The sequence below is a fragment of the Chanos chanos genome, chromosome 4, assembly GCF_902362185.1.
Source record: "Chanos chanos chromosome 4, fChaCha1.1, whole genome shotgun sequence".
Classification (NCBI taxonomy): Eukaryota; Metazoa; Chordata; class Actinopteri; order Gonorynchiformes; family Chanidae; genus Chanos; species Chanos chanos.
Genome location: NC_044498.1, coordinates 51,256,036 through 51,278,535, shown reverse-complemented (window position 1 = coordinate 51,278,535; position 22,500 = coordinate 51,256,036). Strand labels below are relative to the sequence as shown.

The following is a 22,500-nucleotide window of genomic DNA, read 5'->3' as shown; positions in this document are numbered from 1 at the left end:
CAACTAAAAACCATCAGATGTCCCTAAAAGCCCAGCCCTGGTCCACCCTGGCTTAGCTGAGCATTTAAGGAGAAACAGGATGGTGACGGTAACTGGCATTGCACCGGAGGGCATAATCATGCAGAAATCTCCTCACCCAAAACAGGAAGAGAATGTTTTCTCCACAGTGAATCAAAGCATGGACCACTGCAAAGAGACACATGTGTGATGCATTGCGTAGCATAGCATTAAAGCGCTGTGTTTTACCAAAACAATAAACAGAGTTTAAAAAAAAAAAAAAGTTTTTCAATTTGGGATGAGAAACACACAGGAGGATAGAACAGGCTGAATTGATTTTGCATTGCTAGGACTTCATTTTAGCCAAACTAGAGCAGTTTTAAAGAGACGAACGATTTCACCACCGTGATGTAAACCCGCTCTGTCTTATAATATGCCCGGTGATGGTCTGAGAGGCTGGCCTGAAACACATTCATGGGAAAATTCATTTTAGCCATAAATATTCAGTCATTATGCAAAGCTGATGCCTCAAGTGCATCCTCTCCTCTATCTAAAACAACACATCTCTGCTTCTGCTGAATTACCATCAGCAAAACCCCGCTCTGCTTTACAAGGGCTCTTCTCATCAGCAAACACAAACACACATACAGAGCCTCACACACACGCGCGCACGCACACACGCACAGCCGCTCACACACACCCACACACGCATGCGCACAGTGGTACACATACACAAACAGCCATACATGCATACACATACGCACACACAGTTACACATGCATGCATACGCGCACACACACACACACAGTGCTACACATACACAAACAGCCATACATGCATACACATACACACACAAAGTTACACATGCATGCGCGCGCGCGCGCACACACACACACACACACAGACACACAGACACACACACACACACAGTGCTACACATACACACACAGCCATACATGCACACACATACACACAGTCATAATTGTGTCCATGCACGCACGCACACACACACACATAGAGCCACACACACACACACACACACACACACACACACAGTGCTGCACATACACACACATACACACACAGTCATACATGTGTGCATGCACGCATGCGCGCACACACACACACACAGGACATACACACATGTTCAGTCACTTAACTCTCCTCCTCACAGCTAACAGAACTGACACACACAGAGGGTTTGTGCTCATCACTAGGCAACCGGCGTGTCACATGGGTGGAGTCTGCCCTAGGCTGAAAGCTCCTGTGATGTAACTGATGAGTCAGACATACACACACACACATACACACACAGGGTCAGGGTAAGGCAGTACTCACAGGGCAAGGACAAACCTTCCAAGGCCAGGAATAGTAAACATTACATAGTAAACAGAGAAAGTGCGTATCAGACTTGGCCTATTTCAAACAGTTAGTCAGAATGTTTATGTGAAGAGAGAATAAAGCAAAACCCACAACTGTCAGATTAAGATAACCTGCTGTCAATCATTCCTTTTGATTAACAGATTAATATGTGACCTGGGCAAAAGATTCTACTCCAGCGCTCGCGCATGTGTATGTGTGTGTGTGTGTGTGTGTGTGTGTGTGTGTGTGAGAGAGAGAGAGAAAGAGTGCGTAAACACACATGACAGCATCAGAGGTTTGTCTGTGGGTGTGAGTTTGTGAGAGAGAGAGAGAGAGAGGGAGAGGGAGAGAGAGAGAGAGAGAGAGAGTGTGTGTGTGTGTGTGTGTTTACGTGAGGGGTGAGAGGGTGAGAGAGAGAGAGAGAGAGAGAGAGAGAGAGAGGGAGAACTGTAGTAGCAGTAAAGAGCTTGGTACACTGACACAGTTGCCCGTGAGGAAGAGCAGAACAAAATCCCTCCACTCAACCATATCAGACTGAACAGGACCCTCCTGCCAGCTCCCATCACAGCGACCACCAGAGCCACATCCACCGACCCATCCAGATAGGGCTGTCCCCCCCCCCCCCCGAGGGGCGACGAGTCAAACCATCTGTCCGAGATCCGTCAGTCGACTGACACTCTTCAAGTCGAGCAGTCGTTTTTTTTTGGTCAGACAGAGTACATTACAATAACAGGATAAAACAGATAGAAGCTTACAGAAATGCACAGGGATAATATTTCACTGAGGAACTATAAATAAGGGGAATCATAAATATATTTTTATATTGTAGCAGGACCAGCTGGCACACTTCCTAAAAAAATAACCACGTGACAACATGCACTGGTGGTTAACCGATGAGAGAGGTAGAGTGGTTGGTAAACGCCAACAAAGCTAAATGCAAATTCTGTATGTAAGAATCTGCTTATCATTCAACAACATCAAACATGGGAAACCGCTTGAAACAGGTAAGTAATATCCTTATTAACGATTAATATCCTATTAACAAGAGCAAGCTAGTACGTTATAAGACTTTTACAAATACATTTTTGAAGGATGCAAAATATCGTCTACTTATCGTTATCAACAAAATCCCAGAAAATATCGGGATATCATTTTTTGTCAATATCGCACACCCCAACCAGGGACAAAATCAAGGACACAACCAGAGATACGACCAGAGACACATCCAATGCAACAACCAGAGACACGTCCAGTGCAACAACCAGAGACACGTCCAGTGCAACAACCAGAGACACGTCAAGAGACACATCCAGAGACACGACCAGAGACACGTCAAGAGACACGACCGGAGACACGTCCAGAGACACGACCAGAGACACGTCCAGAGACACGACCGGAGACACGACCGGAGACACGACCGGAGACACGACCGGAGACACGATCGGAGACACGATCGGAGACACGACCGGAGACACATCCAGCCTCTGACTGCTACAAGTTCAATCTCTCTCTCTCTTGCTCTCTCACTGTGCATGCCAAACTGTCTACCCCGCTACAAGTTACCAAAACACCACAGACAGAGGAAAACAAATCAAAGGTAACATGTTTACACACAACACTAAATATACATCTATATGGCATCTATATTACTGAGGCAGCTAGACCCAGGTCTACTCCACCTTCAGACGTGTTCTGTGCTTCCAGACAGCGTGTGCTGCCGTGGCTGTGTGACTGAGTCATTATGGGCCAGTGAGATGCCGGCTGAGCAGGACAATGTAGGCGCTCGGGCGTGGTACCAGTGCAGGGGACACCAGAGAGGAGAGGTTTTTTAAACATGACCACGATGGAAACTGCTGAGGGCGGAAACCGGAGCCTTGAAGCGGGAGTGTGACGTGGAAGGGAAGCAGAACGGGAGAGCGAACTGCACATCGGCTCCTCCGTCTCAAATAACCACCTCCGTCGCTACTCCTCACGCCTCCGACAGGGTTGGTCAAACTAAACAAATACTATCGTAAGAGAACTTCCGTAATAAAACAGAGATTTGAATGCTCCAGTTTGCCTTCCTTCTCATAATCTCAGAAACACAAACAAATGTGCCCACATGCACACACACACACACAAAAAAGTGCAGGAGAACTACACAATACAATGGCAGCAGTGAACAAGGGGAAAAGCCCAAAGCAGGCTACGGTGTAAGAAGTGTGATTCTCATTCCTAAGGAGATTAACAGAAAGAGAGATGTGTGAGTGTAGGAGCTAAAAGTCTGAAACAAAGCCAAAATTAATCACTCCTACTCCACAGCCAACTGCACTGACAGACTGTGACAGAGACGCAGAGAGAGAGAGAGAGAGAGAGAGAGAGAGAGAGAGAGAATGAGAGAGTGAGAGGGAGAGAGAGAGAGAGAGAGAGAGAGAGAGAGAGAGGGAGAGAGAGGTGTGGGAGTGGAGTGAGAGGAGAAGAAAGGGGGATAAAGAGACTATGGACGTCTTTGGGAATATCTGGAGCCGGCGTCTCTGTGCGTGTGCTGGGCCAGAGAGGTTTGAGGGTATGGCTGCGCATGATAAGTCTCACCATGAAACTGTCCCTTTGCCATTAATCAGGATTCACCAGGGGAAGGGGGGGGGGGGGGGGCATTGCTGATAAAAAGCCATAATCACACCATGCAGTGAAGGGCAGTAAAATGAGGGACACATACAGGAGTCTCAGCGTTTTAAATCAGGAAAAAGACCTCCCATTACAGAATCACAGAACTGGAGAAGGACCAACATATGTTGACTGGTCTATACCATTCCTACAGAATTCAGTAATCATACATCGCATGACATTCTTGCTCTTGCATGCATACATACAGTTTGTGTTATGAGGACTAAATATTAATCAGCAGTGTGATCATATGACTATATAGTGCGGATCACTCAGCCCTGTGGGTGAAGCCAGCCAGCCAACAAACAACAACCCCCCAAACACACACACACGCACGCACACTCAGCTCACAGAGCAAGGTCCAATCAGCATTTTCTCAAATCACACAACAATCAACAGCGATGCATTCACAAACCTATCACAGCACTGACAACACACGACCAAAAGAAGTAACCGGCTGTGCCTGGACTGATGAGGAGAATCACAGTAGACTCGACTCAAAAGGGGTTACCCGATCCCTACTGTAACCACGACAACCTACAACTGTCCTCCATTCCTTTTCAGTGATCTTTAGGCATAGGTATGTACAGCAGATGTAAATCCAAACAAACAGGCAGTGAAAATGTTGCGTTTTGAGTGTGTAATCAGCAGTACATAATCACTGGAATCTGTCTGCTCAATCTGAATCAGATTACACACAAACGCTTTTATATGCAGTTCATCATGATGCTATCTAATTCAATCACACATGTGGTCGACATATGTGCTCCAGTCACACTATACAAGATCAGTCACTAATGATATTATGAATCGCTATTTGCACTGACGCTAAAATACACCTAAACCGTTCAAATTTTGGGGGAATTCCATGAAGCCCACAGGCAGCTTCACTGTCCAGACTCATTGAATGTATATGTTAATACAAGTATAACGACATCTAATTGGAAAAAAAAAACCCAGTTTGTCAAATGGAGGAAAGATTTAGGATTTAACCAGGTACGCTGTGTTTGGACTACCAGACACCCCAATTTATGTCATGCCGCCTTCAGAACTTCATGACGAATCGGATCAGACTGTTGCCATGTAGAATATGCGGTTGGTTTCAGACGAAGTTAGGGGAAGAGGTTGACTATAGTCCGGAGTACTCCCAGTTATCAGGTGGCAAAATTCCAAGCGAGCTGATCGACTGACACTCTCGCGCTCTAAACTAATCAGAACTGACAGGAGCTGTAATCCAAATTACCCGGACAGCATGTTTTCCACTCATACATTAATTAGGGATTCAAGGACATACGACCCAAAGCCGGGCGATTTCCTCTCCAGGTAGCGATCAAGCTAGATACGATAACGAGCGAACAGGGACCGGACTTCACGACGTATAAATGAAACTGTGATGACGGGTGTTAGCCGGTTAGCCACTGCTTAGCCGGGTAGACAGAAATAAGCCGTGATTTTGACGAATAATAGAAATATTCCCTGAAAAGTAAGTTGGTTTTATGAAGTGGGCTTTACCGATAGCGACGAAAACATGACAAGGCTTCATCGGCTTACCTTTCGCCTCACAGTCGGCGCAGTATTTGTTATCCTCTTCCCTTAGCATTTTGGCGAGGATGGCCTGATGCTGTTCGTTGAGTTTCTGAGCCTTCTCCCTTTCCGATCGCGTCGTCATGTTTACCTGTTTTGTTGTGACAGCTACTAGTCTTAACAAAATACCCAACCGTATCCTAATTAACTCAACTCAGTTTATTCGCGTTAAACGGAAGACCATCCCCTGTAGAAGCATACAGCCGTGAGCCGAAGGGGTAAGCTGGATATGGCAGAAAGACAGAGGTACCCGGAAGCGGAAGTGATGACTGGATGACAAAACATTAAATAACTAATGAAAACATCACTCCAAATGTAATAATACACATTTTATTCATGTAACCAGATCGTTGTCTTATTGTTTGTGCTCTTGTAGTTAACTCGTATTTTTTTTGCACAGGTGTGAATGAGTTTCTCACGTTCTCGGTTCACTTTCTCATCCTTATGTTTTGCGTCATTGCGCGATGTGACGCGCATGTATCACTGTTTGGTAAAACCGGTTTCACGTGTCTGACGTAGAGGACGGTTCATTCTCAAGAACACTGCTCTTGTATACACCATCCATGGATATCCCTACTGACTGTCCGTCTTACACAATGCGCTGAAATTTTAACGTTAAAACACGTTGTCACTCACCAGGACATATCAGAGGCCAAACAGATAATGGAAACGACAAGCAAGAACAGTAAAGATCAACAAATCAATAAGAGTAATGTGATAAGAAAAAAATTAATGGTTTAATGTGTTGAAGAAAAGGAAACCTCGAAGTCGTTGGACGTTTCTTTTATTCTTATTTTGTGCCAAACAGAAATCCAACGCTTTGAACACGATCTCTACTTCAATGACAACACATTCTCATAGTGGTACATACACGATACAACAGCGCCACCTGTAGACGACGTCTTTTGCTGCATTTGAACTCAAACACTAATTTACCAAACAGCATTTTAGTGCTCAAGGTTCATCCTTTTATTGCACTCAAGAAAAAGGAGATTATTTTGGAGCAAAGTGTAAATATCATGGCATTAGAATATGTCACAAGTAGCAGACCTTGGTCAAGTAAAAGAGTATGAAGTCTATGAATGACTGGGTCCATTCTAAACATTCCTACTTTCCTCTGTATTCTTTTTATGCTAAATGTACAGATGCTCTCACGGTGTTCTATGTGCTGAGGCAAATTCAAACAGGAATAACATTGGTGTCACAAAGAGTCATCGTCAGTATTGTCATTGATTCTCTTGATTAATAAGGCAATGTCACTATGAAGTAGAACACTAATGAGAACTGTTACTATTACTATGATCAATAAAATGGTAAAATGCCTACTCGTTCAAACATCACTCTGACTCTCTTGAGTAAACATGAAATAAATTAATGACCCATGGAAAAATGTAGGCATTGTTCAATGGATTTTCGCTTGTATTTCTTCATTTGTTTGACACTAAATAAATGAAGAGGGAATGACGGAGTGACACTGTCAACGCAAACACTTTGCAATGAGTAGTTTTTCAACCATATCGTGCAAAGTCACCACCAGAAGTCAAGCGCAAGCATTGCTTGTCTTATAAAGAACAGCTAATTACATTTCTAATTACATTTCCTCTTAAAGTGTTTACATAGTCTTAGTCACATTCTCCAGTGAGATACAAGAAGTCTGCTCCTGAGGACAACAGACTAGTTATTCACATGAATCACTTATTTAGGAACTACAGGTGACCTAAAAGTCAATGCAGCGGCCTTTCCTCTCCCAATCCCCGTATCGCGTCGGCTCTGGCCCCCTGGGTCCCCCTTTCTCCTTTGTCTCCGGGTTAACATCATCCGGGAACTCTGTTAAAGAAAACAATCAATAGCTGTAGGCACTGATTGCGCGTCGTCTATGTGTACCGTTGTCTTCAACGTCAAAACCGTCATTTATCAGTGCAGAAGTATTCTTTTGAAAATTATCTGTCAACGGTGATACAGATACATAAATATATTAACCGCTTACAAACTGCCCTGTCAGATTATCCGGATCTTTAGCATAGATCTTCCTTGCTTTTGGTTTGACTTCAACCAATGTCTGTAGGTACTGACTTATACCTTTACAGAAAAGAGTTAAAGATATATAAATATATATTTTAAAAACTACAACAAATTAAACGATATTTTCCTGGATACTACAGATGTATAAGTTACACATATTCACTGGAAACTATGTAAATGAAATCAGAAACAAAGGCTGAGTTTTCCTACTTTCAAGCACGTCTTTATTTTTAGTGTCTTTCTCATCCATGTCGAAGCGGCCCTGTGGTGTTTTCGCCTTCCTTAGCGGTTCTTTATCCTTGGTCACGCCGCTTGCCGCGTACCCTGCCGTCCTAGAGCAAGCTTCAAATGATGTGAAACGCCTGGTTAGACTATGCGAAACGTTGTGCATGTGTGAAGTGACGATTAGACAAAGTTTTTCGAAAGTGTAAGACAGACTTGCAAGACAACAAAGTAATATAAAAACGACACTAACTTACTACTACTGCAACGCAGCTACATCGAAATTTTGGACTCATTTTAGCTTGCTCCACATTAGGTTAATTACAAAAGACTGCGTTCTGGAGAACCGATATCAACACAGGGCATCCGATATGATTGTGCTGTTTAACTCCACTCACCTGTAAGTACAGATTCTACAAGCAATCCTCGGTTTTTGGCAGTCTTGCCAGCAAATGAAAAAACGCGCAGAAGAGACATTTTGTCCGGACGACAAACAGTTCTGCTTTCCTTTACCCTGTTTCGTTCAAAGGCTTTAGCTAACAGTTACACAAGTCACTTGTGTTTTGGCAACTAAAAATGACGTAAAGCGTCATCAGGGAGCGACACGGATGTATTGAAGGGTGTTACAACTACGTATCAAATGTGCAAGCGGAAGAGGAAATGCTTTATGTAGAGCCCGTGTGCGGTGCGTGGCCAGCAGCCGAATGCCGGTACCCGTCCGTTTCTAAAATAACAATTTGTTGATAGATCGTCTTTTATTAAAACCACGTATTTTTTTTTTTTTTTTTTAGAATTTCTAGCGTAAGTCCTGTGCAGTGTTACAGCCTTAGAAAACCCTTTGACAGAAATAGTTTATTGCCAAGACACCGTTGTCAAATACAAAATTATTCATCATTTATTAGAAATATTTACATGTTCTCATAGATTTTTCGTTATCTGTGCATGTACATATTTTTCAGATGAATAATTAATTGAGAATGAAGTTCATAATTGAGTACACGATAACATGCTGTGTTTAGGGGGGATGCAGGGGCTTACAGAAAACAGTCTAAGACGATTTACATTTCTACAGGATTCCATTGTAATTTATGAAACTATTAGTTATGATCTGTATTATACGTGACAAACCTATACGTGTGGGTGTGTGTGTGTGTGTGTGTGTGTGTGTAGTTGTGCGTGGATGTACAATATCAAAGCTGTGAATGTAATAAAAAAGCAATGTCGCAAAAATATACATCATCTATTGTTTTATAGCGAGTGAACAAAACAGTAGAAAATGGACGGGACTGAAGTACATTTATGTGTGTATTTATGTCTTTGATTGAATAACATCCTTGATGACAGTGACATTATTGTCATACGATATGTTTCTACGTGCCTGTAATCATTTGACCTTCATAAAAAGCAAGGAACTGACATTACATTGAAGTGAAATCCTTTGACCCTCACAAAAAATGTATTAATTTGATAGTGCTTTCTGTTAGTGAAAAACAAATCATTGGATTTCATAAACAAGACATCATCATATTTCCATAAACAAATGAACATGCCTTTGCATGAACTGGCAACGTTCTTTGCGATGCAAAAAAAGTGGCCTTATAGCTGTGCAGTTAATGTGAAAAACGTTTGGATAGTTTTTTGAAATCGTAGAATGCAACAGGTTGGTTTTCTCTTTTAACATGAGAGCCAATGAAAACTGCAGAACAGAATGTCTCTCAGGTATTAATATTCCGGATACTCTGGATTGACACTTGTGTAACGCATTAGAAATATTTGGAAAGAAATGATGAAACTTAACACTGCATTCCTCTGGACCAGTCATGAAAGAGAGCTGCTGGTTAGTTTCAGATACACTCTGACATCTGCTCGTGGTTAATATTACAAACATAGTATTGCACTCCCCTTCCAATCTGAGAGGACATACATTCATCATACAGCCACAAATGTCACTCACTCGGAGAGGAAATCCATCATACGTATCTGCCTGGTATTCATCCAAAAATGACATCGCTTATATTCTGCTGTAATGACTCCTGCTGAGTATAAAGAGAGAGAGAGAGAGAGAGAGAAAAAAAAAACTTTTCCCCCTTTGTTTTGCTGATCCATGATTCTAAGAGCTTTGGGAGATATGACATTTACACACAATAAAACACATATACACACATACATATTTTTTTTATACATATTTCATAGTAGAAAAATGTTTTCATGGAGAACGGCCTTATAAATCAAGTCATTCACAATTTTAAAAACTATGAAAAAGAAAAGGCTGCGTGGCACCTTGCCAACTGCTGAAGTGCTATAAATGAAAGAACATGATAAATAATTGCATGAAATTATCGAAATGAAAGAAATCATGCTGAAGATTTTTTTTGTCTTCAGTTTCTTCATGTTTTTTCCCCGAAAGGTCCCCACGTGCTTGTTAGAACGTTTCCAAATCATAACACCGTATACCTGAACTTCACATATAATTAATAATGGTAATTATGGCACACGTAGATATTTAGCCTTTTGTTATGGAAGCAAAACATGAAGTCAATCGACAAGTAGCAAATAATGGAGTCTTTCACTTTGACGGGATATTTCCTTAGTCTAAACTGATTATTTTTTAAATGGACGTGTCTTCTAAACCGGATACAAAGTCAAGAGGAACAACTATTGTGATTTGCTTTTCGTTAAACAATTCAGATTTTTTCACAAAATTAAAATTATGAAAATAATCTGTAAATGTTCGAGATTTGTTTAAAAAAAAATAAAAGCACATATATTATCTACTGTAATGAAGAAACGCCAGAATGTTGTGGAATAAATCTTATTTTTAATATACTGTGCACTCTTTTGCCGTTAAATATGCAAGTACTCACAGAGAAAAATGTTGTATTACTAGAAAAAGTATGCCTCTCCGGCCTAATGCGACTCAGTGCACCGTATTTCCAGCCAACATTTACTGCTGGGCTTCCACTTCGGTTTTAAAATGTGATTATTTTTGTGTCAACATATTTACAGTGCAGCTTTGAAAGAGGAGCTTCAAACATGACTGCTGGTCATTTACACACCATTGCGATCCACTGTAGCATACAGTAGGCCTATCTGACATTAGCTCTTGTATAAGCAGAGGCCTTACAAACTCCACGTATCGTTGGTGTTTTGGGAAAGCGTTTATCACAGCCTGTTGTCAAATGTCCGGTGCAGGTGAAAATAAATCAGTTATGCCGTGACAGGAGATTTTAAAGTAAACGTGTCGCTGGAGGAGATCCTTTCCGCGGGGTTTAGCTATATCTTTAAATTTGCTTTAGTTTTCTTTAAGATCTAGAGATGAGTGCAAAATAATCTAAAGTTTTCGGCCCACTTGGTTATACAGGCTACGCGTAAAAGAGCAATTCGTACACAAATGTGTTTGAGTCATCACTTGGAGTACGGTATTTGAAGCCAATACAAAAAACAAGCCATATCGTGTAAATACTGCATGTATCTTATTGTATACGCATTGGTAACCTTGAAAAACAACGATTACATTTTTCTTAGTGTACATCTGTGCCACAAGTTTTGTTTATAATGTGTAATCAGATGTACTGCTCCTAGCTTATATTGTGTGAACTTGGCTCTATATGTCTGTGTTTGAACATAAGGACATCGAATAAAACATAGGCCAACACTTGTACTGCACGAGAAGATTAAGTAGAGCGGGACTAAATTAAAAGACAAACGCGTCCACCGCTTGAAGCAGGCTAATTTCGTCCCTGTAAAAACAAACCAGATTGTTGAATAAAAGCAGAAATTGTCACTCAAATGCGACCATAACAATGACCATAGGAGCCATAATAAAAATGTTCATGTGCATTTGAAAATAAGTTTGAATGGTCCTCATGGCGAAAAAACAAATGATTCAGCCTGTTAAATATAAACTCATCTTAGCTCTGTTGCGTAGTGTAGTCTTGTCCTCTGGGCTAGGCGACAGAAATATTGATACCTACACTTTAAAATGTTTCGTTTCAAGCGTAGAGTTTAAGATTAGGCTATTTGATTTTCTCATCCGTCCATCATAAAATGTCATTGAGAAAAAGGAAATGTCCAGGTTTTTAATCACAAGAGGACACGGTGCTCATTTTAGCAGTGTTCTCAGTCCACGGCTGCAGGTTCTGGAGCGCGAATAAGGAGCTGTTGTGTAGACAGATTGGGTCCGGAGCAACAGGTTGGTTTATAGTCTTTTGAAAGGCCTCCTGCTGGAGTTGCATAAGAATTCGGTTCGCTTGCTGCCTCTCGGCCTCCCTCTCCTCCGCAGTCTGCCTCCTTTGGTAGTTATGAAATGTGAACATATCGACTCAGATTAGTTACACAGTAGTTTGAACTGTCAAAGAAACTGCAACTTTCTTTGATTAGAGCTACATTTACGCTTCTGAACATTGGCTGCAAAGGAAATCACATTTCCCCCCTTCCGCTTTCCTGAGGAAAAAAGGCTTGCTTTTGCTCTTCATACACGTTCTGAGACAGCCTAAATCAACACATTCAGTGGATATGATTAGTTTTCATTAGTTTTCTGTCTTCAAGGCCTTTGTTCCAGCCTGTTGGTTTTATCCGCGAAAATACTGAACAGAAACTGGATCAGTCGATGAATCATGAGCAATATTATTGTCTATGGGTCTGAAAGCCAAATAGACAGAGAGACAGGCAGACAGATAGATAAACAAAAAGGCAGATAGATAGATAGATAGATAGATAGATAGATAGATAGATAGATAGATAGATAGATAGATAGATAGATAGATAGATAGATTTCACTGGTGAAAATATCATTTAAATTCATCATTTTGTGTTCAATTAATTTTGCGTTCAGTGAGTCTTTCATTCACAAAATCAACCCAATTTAGATTAAAGTCTTACAGTTTACAGCTTACATCACTTCTCTGTATCATGCTATGCTTGTTTTCTGTGATTGCCATTATAGTACACTTGGCCATGTGCCGTAATAACCAGTGCAAAATTTATCTTTATGCTACTAGTTACAAAAAGCGATAACATAGCTCACCTCCATTTTGTTCTTCTGTTCTGGAACCATGTTTTGACTTGAGCATCAGTCATTTTAAGTGCTTTCGCCAGAGCCGCTCTTTCTGCCGACGCCAAATACTTCTGACGGTGGAAGCGTTTCTCTAGTTCACATATCTGGAGCCGAGTAAAAGACGTCCGGGGCTTTTTCTTCTTTGGGGGAGTCCGGTTCTGGTATGGGTGACCTATACGGCGTGTTACAGTGAACGGTGAGAGGGCCACTGGATTGGGAGACAGACAGGGCGAAAGCAAGCAGCAGAAATCAACACAACTGCAGAGCGAAGCAACGTTAACGCAGGGAAGAGCATATTAGCCCGCATAAAAGAGCAACAAACAGTTCAGATGTCGAGCAACATCGTCACTGTGTTGTGAAAGGCAATGATAGACACGACATCAGGCAAGCAAGCGTAAACTTCGCCTTTCAACACAAGTATGTGCAGAAAATCTTAGCAAATGGGCGTTTGCGTGTACAGTCTAGCTACATAGCCAGGGCTGGTGATTTTTTCATTGTTTGCTGAGAGAATGATAAATACACGTTCATAACATGAACACGTGGCATCATTCTTCCAAACTCTATTACAAAGATTTCCCTAACTAGAATTAATGTCCCTGTAAATCATCCCTGGCGTCACATGCCAAATAGTTTGGTGTTGCCTTGAACTGTTTGCAACTAATTTTTTAAAAGTAATTTATTCCGTTCAGAGATTATAGTCCAGACCAACTTCAATACAATTTGACTCAAGGAAAAAAAAGAAAAAAACAGCAGACGGTTCATTTTGCTATTTGTTTTGAGTCACTGCTCTGTGTGTTTTACCGTTGGCAGACTCAAATTTACATTATCACTATGTATAAATTATTTTCATTATTTTAATAATGATTAATAGATTTCCAGAGCGATGAATACATTAGCGATATATCTGTATAATACCTTTATACGCAACATAAGAAACATACGAATCTAGTAGTTGTGATAAATAAGCTAAATTTATCCACAAAACTGTCTAAAATATTTTTAAAATGTCTAATATATTTTCTAAATGTCCAAGCAGAAATATTTAAATATTATATAATCAAACTATTTGTACGTAGAATACAAAAGCGACAATCAAATAACTTATGAAATTACAAATTCATAATTTTAGTGGTTTAGTGGTTTTGTTGCTTTTAAATGTCATATGACGTACAGGCTAGGTTTACAGAGAGGGGCAACTCAAAAACATTAAGTATCACGGGAATTTTAATTTTTACATTACATTCCTGGTCAAGCAATATTCGATTGTTGAAGTTAAAAATTGAAACGACGAAAATTGCTAATATAGCCTACGGTTTCGACGCAAAGTATTTTACACAAATATTATCAGTTGAGTTACCAGTAAATCTGTCTTTGGTATATCTTCTGTTACTCTCCATCCATGGAAAGGTTAGTCCCGTGAGATTGTTGATTGTGGCCATGCCTCCCATACTTGGCACCGTGGCTCCACTTGTGGGTACGGATGAGTGAACGCTATTCATCGGTCGATGTGCTGGCACCCGGATCACCCCCGATGCATTGAGGTTATTCCCGTTTACGTTCATCCCCACGTTCATATTGTACGAGCCGTTCAGCGAGGCGACGTTGCACGCGTTTCCATTGTATCCTCCAGAGTTAGTGCCGTTGTAGTTGCCCGTCATCGTGTTATAGGCACTGCTGACAATGCACCCCAAGCCATAGTCTAGGTCTTGCATCCTGGGGTTTGAAATCATGCAACTTCCCTGATCCGCATTGTTAAGGATCTGATCGATACCAAAACTTATAGTCTCAGCGTGGGTCTGGTGGAGATGTGCTCCTATATGATCCATGGTCCGGTAGTGCGAGCCCTCCTGAAAACCTTGGCTCCTCCACGCCGTGTTATGGTCGGGCTTCTTAAACGTAGCTTGGTCTCTCTTCACTCGTTATCTAATAGGAGTGAGCGCATATGTGTGCAAGAGTAGAGCTAAACTACAGTCAATTGTCTCTTTTTTTCCTGCCCCCTTTTTGCGGCTTATAGAGAGCCTGCCGACCGGAGCCACAGGGACATCAATCAAAATGCCAAATAGGCTGGGTAAGATTAAGCCTCCAATTTTAGGCTTTGGGACCCAATTGGCTACAGAAATCACGACGAGTCCGTTCACGGGAGCCCATGAGAGAGACTGACTTTCCCCCCTAAAGATGAAGCTTCAATTCGCTCTTCATTTAAAAACCGAATGTGAGGTAATAAACTGGATAACCCGCTGGAATGCAACAACTCTTGAAATAACTGAGGCGCGCGCCCCGACAAAGCGATCAGTTAGAAATTTTTTACTTAGTGGAGACACGTATTCCAGGGGCTTTACACTGTTTGTGAAGATAATAACATAAGTATCACGAAACGCTAATATTTTTGAGTCAAGGGTTAAAAAGCTGAAAAAGAAAACACGAACCCTGTAAAGGATTTAAAAATAGATTATCATGTGATTAGACAAAACAAGGGATAGCACAGGCAACTTCTAACTTTGGCGAAGACACATCACACCCTGTAACTTAACCATTGCATTTATATGAAGCAATGTTAGTTTGGTCAATAAATAGCACACTTTTGTCTTTAACACGTAAAATGTTTCGTAGCTTAAAGATGAGTCACAGCCCAAGCTAACTCAGTGAAATCAAATCGCACGCAACAATTTTTCACCGGTCATAATTTGCAATTTATTCTTTCTGATTGATAAATGAAGAAATTATCTTTAAAAGAACCTTCGCGAGGGTGTCCCTGTAGATCGATGAAACGTTAAATGGCTACCACACAGACCTGGAAACATGTGACACTTAGAAACGAATTGTTTCAAAATTCAGGACATGTTTAGGACAATAATTCTGCGGTATAGTATATCTTATTGTATGCAGACAGAATTTAAAAAGAAATCACCAACCGTTCTACTAACACACGTTTGGCAGAAAGAGGAACACCTCAATGTAAGCTATTACATTCTCGATTTGGATAATGGGTTCGTTATTGTTAGGAGAGTGGACTATCTATTATGGTGGATCTCCATGTTGCTATGTCATTAAAAAGTAATTAATATAAGGTCACCCGTTGGTTGGGTCGATATGTCAACACTTAAGTAAGGAAAGTGACCTATGACGTACTTATTACACTCGCATATGAACCTAGTCCAAGCAAACGCGTCTGTCTTTTAATATCACCTTTAAAAGCCTTCATCAGAACATTAATACCCTATAATTTGCGAACATCCTTGGTGAGGATGTTATTAAAAGCAGTTTACAAGAAGTCTCTCAATTAGTTAACGCGTTTAAAACGTTGCTTGATGCACATGGATCATGTAATATGTGGGAGGGGGGAAAAACTGCGTAGCTGATTGTTTTAAATGTATTTTGTTTGCTTAGCGCTTAATATTCCAGTGTACCAGAATGTCTGAGCTTATCAATATTTAAAGCCGTAATTGCTAGTTTCTAAAATGCGTGCGGTGTTTACTACAAGAGAATTCGATCCAATAAAAGCAGGTATTAAACAAATTAATCTATATCACTGTTATATTACTTAAAATATTTCATTTGTTCACCACCTATGTTAACGGAGGTATAGACTATTAATCTTTCGAAAGCGGAAACTAACGATAAATTTTGATAATAAGTGGAATATAAAAACATTCGGTTCATTGATTTTCTTCATGCAGAAATCTTCGGGGACGTGATTATTCAACACACAATGCATTAGGGCATTAATATTTGATGGGTCTCCAGATTCATAGTAGCCAATTGACCGACATTAAATTTTAATGGAAAGTCTTGCTACTATTCGTGTGGTGTCGACTTTGGAGAGTTGGCTAATTACAAAGTTTAAGTATTTTGAACGACCTGTAGCCTAAAAAATTTAATGGCTACATTCGCCATATTTTCACAGTTATATTTAAAATAATAATTACTGCACAATTAATATGTTGGCTGAGCATGATGATATTTTAATCAGGACACAGCGTCTTCCTTATATTATGTTTTTAATTACGACACGACTATTTAATCAATCGAAATAGGATTGCCAAAACACTAAATGTTTACCGAATGACTGTATAAAAGTCAATATTTGAAAGCGAGAACTATCCATTAGTTGTGAGAGCCACTAAGGACCACTAAGCAGTGACAGAGGCATCTGATCAAATCCAATTATCGAGCGGCCACCTTGGGAAGCGTCTCGTGCGTAATTGATACCAAGTGCTTTTGGCGATTGCCAGATTCGGAAAGTGTGGCTTATTTAGACGAAGATAAGTCTTGATCAAAACCAAGGGCGTCAGTGTGAACTGGGACTACACAGTGAGTTCTACCTTGCTCTTTGAAGTGTGAATGCAATGTACTATTTCAACTTCATCTTTCTCGCGCTGTTTGGCAAAAGTAAATAGGCTGCTTCACGTTGCTGTAGACGTATCGCTTACCACGCATCGGTCTACCTGTGTGCTGCTTGATATTTGAGCCCGAGCGCAGTGGCGCCACATCCATCAGCTCATCTCTTAGCACGCGCGAGAAGACACCGCAAAATGCAGCCTTGAGCCGTTTCATCGAAGGTTCAATGCAACTCGCACGTAGTTGAACAGAGCATAAAACTCACTGATTAAATTATTGATTACTTAACGGTTACTCAGACCTATGACAAGTTGCACCGCTCAGAGAGGGTTTCTTCCTCCTGCCCTTGCTCAGTTTTGAGATAGTTTATATCTCAAAACTGAGCAACAGTAATTTAAATCCAAAACCCACAGTGGGCATGACTGCCTAAACACTGATCATTCAAAGATTGTAAAAAAAAAGACTGGAAGCCAGGAATATGTCAGCGCCTACGTGACTATTCAGTCGGATTTCCTCTTGTGTGCAAAGTCAACAGAGCCTAGAAACTCAGCACAAGGCAAAGCCCTTCTCATAAACGTGCAGGCCAATTTGCGCATATCTGGTGATTAAGATTGAGTAGATTGCCCGTGTCTTTACATCTTTTCCAACCTTAGTCACGAGCTGGAGTGAAAAGAATGAATATGACACTTTTTAAAAACCAAATATATTAGGTGCGTTTCTGAGGATTAACAGTGCAGTCGTTTCCCTTAAAAAAAACCTGTAATCTTTGCATCGCCGAAAGGTTTTGATAGGTTCTGCAATGCATTAAAACTCTATACGTTTTAACGCTGATAATCAGTCATGATTGACGCAGTTCCGAATAGAAGTATATTTCTAATTAATAAAAGGAGAAAACAGCAGCTCAGATATTAACGGTAAACGGTTTACTCTTACTCATCGGATCTAAATGCAAAGAGCAACATTTGGGGCAGCAGTTTCGCGTCGCCCCAGGGCTTTTGACTGAATTCAGTTGCGTCATTGTAAAGGGGAGAGCAGTGCCCTGTCTGTGTGATTAATGTGTTCGGTGCGAAACGCCGCGGATGGATCCCAAAGCTGCTGGCTCACGCGTGTGTCTCCACACCAATTCATTATTTACAACTGTATAGAGCATTTTTGGCACCGCGACTAATAGGTACTGCCCAATAAATACTTCTAATAAAGGGGTTTATTAAGGTAGGATAGTGTTTTATTTAACACATTAATAATAATCGGTAGAAAAGCCGTAAGAACAAGAATAACAATAACAATCTATTGCAAATAAAAGTTACACAGAGCCACAGTTTATTATTATTATTATTATTATTATTATTATTATTATTATTATTATTATTATCATTAATATTATTATTATTTCTATTATTATTGTTGTTGTTGTTGTTTTTGTTGTTGTAATTTTTAAATCCTGACCCATTCTATGTAATATCTTCCAAACATAAGAAATGACACTATGTATCGCCGTCGTCCTGTTTGTTTTGTAAAGCAGGGAAATGAAACGCACATCAATAGGTTAGTGAAAGCCGCAAGTCCGCAAGGAGTCCATATCCTGTGAGATAGCTTAGATGGAGGCCTCCGTCTCTAAAGAAAAACAAGAGAATATTTTGGTTCACACCAGCAAGGTGAAGTAATCCGTCAAAGTTAGTCCGTTTCTGTTATTACATCTGCACGACAAGGGATGGAGAGGACAAAATAATTGCCCCCTGTCCTGTGTTTCGTATGGAATTCCCACATGGAAAGAGCACGTGATGTTCAGTCGACTCTTTCGCCTATAAGAAAAAAAAAGTAAAACTATATTAACCTTACCGTAATTCTAGTTGATACTGTTCTCGAGGGGCAAAGTTTCCCACTGAAAAATACATCCTAATGCGTAGAAGAAGTTAATAGTTCTGACTTTCAAGCTTGTCAAAATGTGGCGAGCCATAATACACTTCTCAGTGCCAAACTAGATAAAACAGAACGTATCGTTTTGTATGGTTCATCTTATGGAAGAGCAGAGACGGGCTCACTTAACAGAGCAGCAGACTCAAACAGCCCTTTGAGGATCTGTCGGTTTTCATAAGAGTTTATGTAGGCCTACGCATTGTCTTACAGCACTTACTACAGACAGGTAGTATTAACGCTGTGTCAGTTCATATACGTTAGTCAGAGTCTAAAGGTGCTGTTACACTGATGTGCTTAAATAAAACTTTATTTTAAATTATGATTACATATGTTGAACTGGCAAATTCGTTTCAGTGGTGAGTGTAACTGACATCTCCCGCTTCACATCGTAGAGAGGAATGCTTTTCTAGAACATAGCTGAGAAGGAATTGATGGTATCGATCAAGAACCAGCAATCCCGAGATGAAATGATTAATACCAAAAGTTTGAAAAGTAGTCATGGATAGAGCGTCATGTGGACAGGAGCAGATATAAATACCTAGCCATAAGAGACAGTGCCAAACAGACTGAATAAACTGGCCCATCCGTTTTGCCATAAAAGGAGGACCAAAAATGTCAGGTTCATAGTCTTTAACCTCGTCGGTAAATTAATGAAGCGCGAGCGAACAGTGTACTGTGATGCACGGTGTCAAAGGGGAAGGGACAGAGAACTTCTGGCTGGCTCCCTCGGAACGGAAGCAAGAACATTTGAACTTCAGTTACCGGGGAAATTATCACTAAAAACACATTTGCTGTTTGGTGATGCTAGATTTCCAATAAAGTAACGTTGTTCGTGATGCTAATTTCAGATAAAATAGTTTCAGCCTACGGTGCAAATACAGGACAAACACTTAGTGTGCAATTAATTTCTGTTTTCGAGATTTTGGGCATTTATCTGGTGAACAACCATACTCTTGGTCTACAAAAATCTTTGTGCTTTCTATTTGTAAGAAAACAATTCAAAACAGAGCAAAAAGGATCCTCTGTTACAGATTATCAGTTTCTGTCTGTAAACAGAGATGCAGTGATCCATTCCAATAAATTGCAGTCATTAAGTTAATCATTGGTTTTTTTTCCCACCATAGCACGACCAAGTCCAGTATAAGCATTGTCATCCGCCTATGTCTAGATTAAACTGGTTGGAAAGAGAGAGGTGTAGCTGGACTGGAATCAGACTGGAATTTCTCCTCAGCAACATTAAAACTGAGTTTGTGAATGGGAAACCTGATCCCAGAGCTGTCCTCAGAGGGTAGAAAGCTGTCGTAATGAAGGTATAAAGGACAGCTATTAACGTGTTGTGTCTGCCTTCCTAATGGCTCTTTTCACTTAATGAATCCACTGTCACAGCAGAGCAGGGGAAACAATCTGATGAATTGGTTCTCACTGCATATTTTCATAAACGGCCACGTGAAAACATTACCAAGTGTAGCATAAACTGGAAAGACAATCCTGCTTATGTATTCAGGCTTATCTCTTCATGCACATGTATTCAAACAGAGAGCACAACCACCTACACAGCAGTCAAAACAAGACCCCTGTGTGACTGTAAAAAACATGCATTACTGCACATAAGCAACTGTTCAGCACTTTCAGCACCATTAAAAATGAAGTGACTGTTATGTGTGTAACTCTTAAACACACTAAAAATCTGCAGTTTATCTTTGTTTCTCATTGTAACTTGGTGAACAAGTCCCTGTCACCTCTAAACAAAAAATACGGGACACATGTAATCATGATTGACTGCAGGCGTTTTAGTGATCCGGCTATCAGCTCATACACGGGCTTTAAGTACAAATACAAACACTGTCTTTCTAGTTTAACGACTTTTCAGGATGATCATTAGGCAGAGCTGAGGCAGCTTGCTAGCAGTGCCTGTGAGACCCGGACTCACTCCACTGGACGAATCTGAGCGTGTAGACTTATCTGTCAAACCCCACCCCCTCCCAGGAACACATGGGAAGTCTCATCTGTGACTCTAAGCAGCATGTGGACTCACTCCGCGTCTAATAGTGGACTTGACACCCGTGACAGCGGAAGCCGGTCACCCCCTGCTGCCCATTGGCTGTTGCCTTCGTCCTCTTCAAGAGCGGGCGCATCCTGTCGCCTGTGTTTTATTTAGGGGGAGACGAGAAGGGCAGCCCCACTTCCCTTTCCCATCTTAAACACAGGAGCCCAGCTGGGCTCTGTTTATTTCACCGAGATGGATGGACTCATCCCACCAGCTACTGGTCATTTTTTGGTACCCTCCCTCCCCTTCCCCCCCTCCCCCCCAACCTCCACCCCAGATCCATATCCCACACTTAAATGTCACAGTTCAAAGAGAAAGGATGCCTTCACTCTTCTTACAGTCAGCACTAACTAGTGTTCCTGTCAGCGTCAGGGGGGTAGGCCTCCTGTCGTTGTGCCTGGTAACAAATAAACGGGGGCCCAGATGAAAAACAGCGCAGAGCTTCTGTAAGAGAAAGGAGGGGGGGGGGGGGGAGAAAGGAAGAAGAAAGGGTGACAAGAGGAGGAAACAGAGCAGGACAAGAAGCAGGAGATATTAATTCAGTAATTTCGGCATAACCAGGGAGCATGACATTAATCAGAAATACATTTTATATGTAGCCTAATTTGTCTTTTACATTAGCCTCGCAGCGTCCCGTTCAGTAGCATTGTCTCTTATGAATGCATAAACAACTTATCATACATATATGCATTGCCGCTCTGTCTGGGAAGGAGGCAATAATTTTTCATTACACCGCCGGCACGTAAACAGCATGTACAACACAACACACAGCATTTAAAAGAAGAGGGAAGATCCGGGGAGAGGGGGGAACTGCTTGGCTAAACGACTTGACCATTAATTTCTATTATTACCTTCACCACCAAACACATGGTGGGGGGGGGGGGGGGAGGCAGGAGACACAGCAATCCGTCATCACCTGGTGCCTTCAACAGGTAGCCTGTTTTTATGTTTATCTGCTCAGCCTTGTTTCCCTCCTGCCCTCACCCCTCGTCCTAATTATGCAGCCCACTACACCATAACAAACCGCTCCTCCCGCCCAAAACACAGCGCACAACACAGACACAGCAGCACAGACTGCCTGGTGCCTGGCCTGGCCTCAGGGGCCTGCCGTCCGACTTAATGATCCCCTCTGACAGACAGGGGCTGTGGGCCAAGGTTTAGCATCATCTCCCCTGACACCTTACCTCACGCACAAGTGCTCAGACGCAAGACGGCGACGAACACAAGTTTCAGCGTGGCTTCGGCCTGACTTACAGCTCCCTTCAGAAAATTCCCGAGCTCTAAAAACACATAAGATGTCTGGTGATTTCAC

General features: G+C 41.3%; 3 protein-coding genes across 4 annotated transcripts in view; all 3 read right to left on the bottom strand.

Annotated features, from left to right (window-relative positions):
• smap1 (small ArfGAP 1) overlaps window positions 1-5,817 on the bottom strand; it is a 90,555-nt gene extending 84,738 nt beyond the window's left edge. For both annotated transcript variants that reach the window (XM_030770409.1, XM_030770410.1), the window contains exon 1: window positions 5,554-5,817. In XM_030770409.1, coding sequence (XP_030626269.1) covers window positions 5,554-5,671 — 118 coding nt within the window. In that variant the 5' untranslated portion in view covers window positions 5,672-5,817. The remainder of the gene's footprint in view (window positions 1-5,553) is intronic.
• Window positions 5,818-6,531: 714 nt separating this feature from the next.
• sdhaf4 (succinate dehydrogenase complex assembly factor 4) lies at window positions 6,532-8,360 on the bottom strand. The gene is made up of 3 exons (XM_030771694.1): window positions 8,229-8,360; window positions 7,819-7,950; window positions 6,532-7,413 (listed from the first exon to the last, which is right to left on the bottom strand). The coding sequence occupies exons 1-3, from the start codon at window positions 8,305-8,307 to the stop codon at window positions 7,304-7,306; spliced, it is 321 nt and encodes a 106-aa protein (XP_030627554.1). The 5' UTR covers window positions 8,308-8,360; the 3' UTR covers window positions 6,532-7,303.
• Window positions 8,361-11,909: 3,549 nt separating this feature from the next.
• On the bottom strand, window positions 11,910-14,712 carry tlx1 (T cell leukemia homeobox 1). Its single transcript, XM_030772738.1, has 3 exons — window positions 14,244-14,712; window positions 12,857-13,094; window positions 11,910-12,120 (listed from the first exon to the last, which is right to left on the bottom strand). The coding sequence occupies exons 1-3, from the start codon at window positions 14,710-14,712 to the stop codon at window positions 11,910-11,912; spliced, it is 918 nt and encodes a 305-aa protein (XP_030628598.1).
• Between the last annotated feature and the right edge of the window lie 7,788 nt (window positions 14,713-22,500).

Coding starts and splice junctions, on each gene's coding strand:
- tlx1 (XM_030772738.1), bottom strand. CDS start 14,712: ATGGATCATATAGGAGCACATCTCCACCAGACCCACGCTGAGACTATA. Junction 13,095..14,243: donor TACCAAAGACAGATTTACTG/GTAACTCAACTG, acceptor CTCCCAATCCAG/TGGCCCTCTCACCGTTCACT. Junction 12,121..12,856: donor AACAGAAGAACAAAATGGAG/GTGAGCTATGTT, acceptor TAACTACCAAAG/GAGGCAGACTGCGGAGGAGA.
- sdhaf4 (XM_030771694.1), bottom strand. CDS start 8,307: ATGTCTCTTCTGCGCGTTTTTTCATTTGCTGGCAAGACTGCCAAAAAC. Junction 7,951..8,228: donor TGTAGAATCTGTACTTACAG/GTGAGTGGAGTT, acceptor CATCATTTGAAG/CTTGCTCTAGGACGGCAGGG. Junction 7,414..7,818: donor AAATAAAGACGTGCTTGAAA/GTAGGAAAACTC, acceptor TTTCTTTAACAG/AGTTCCCGGATGATGTTAAC.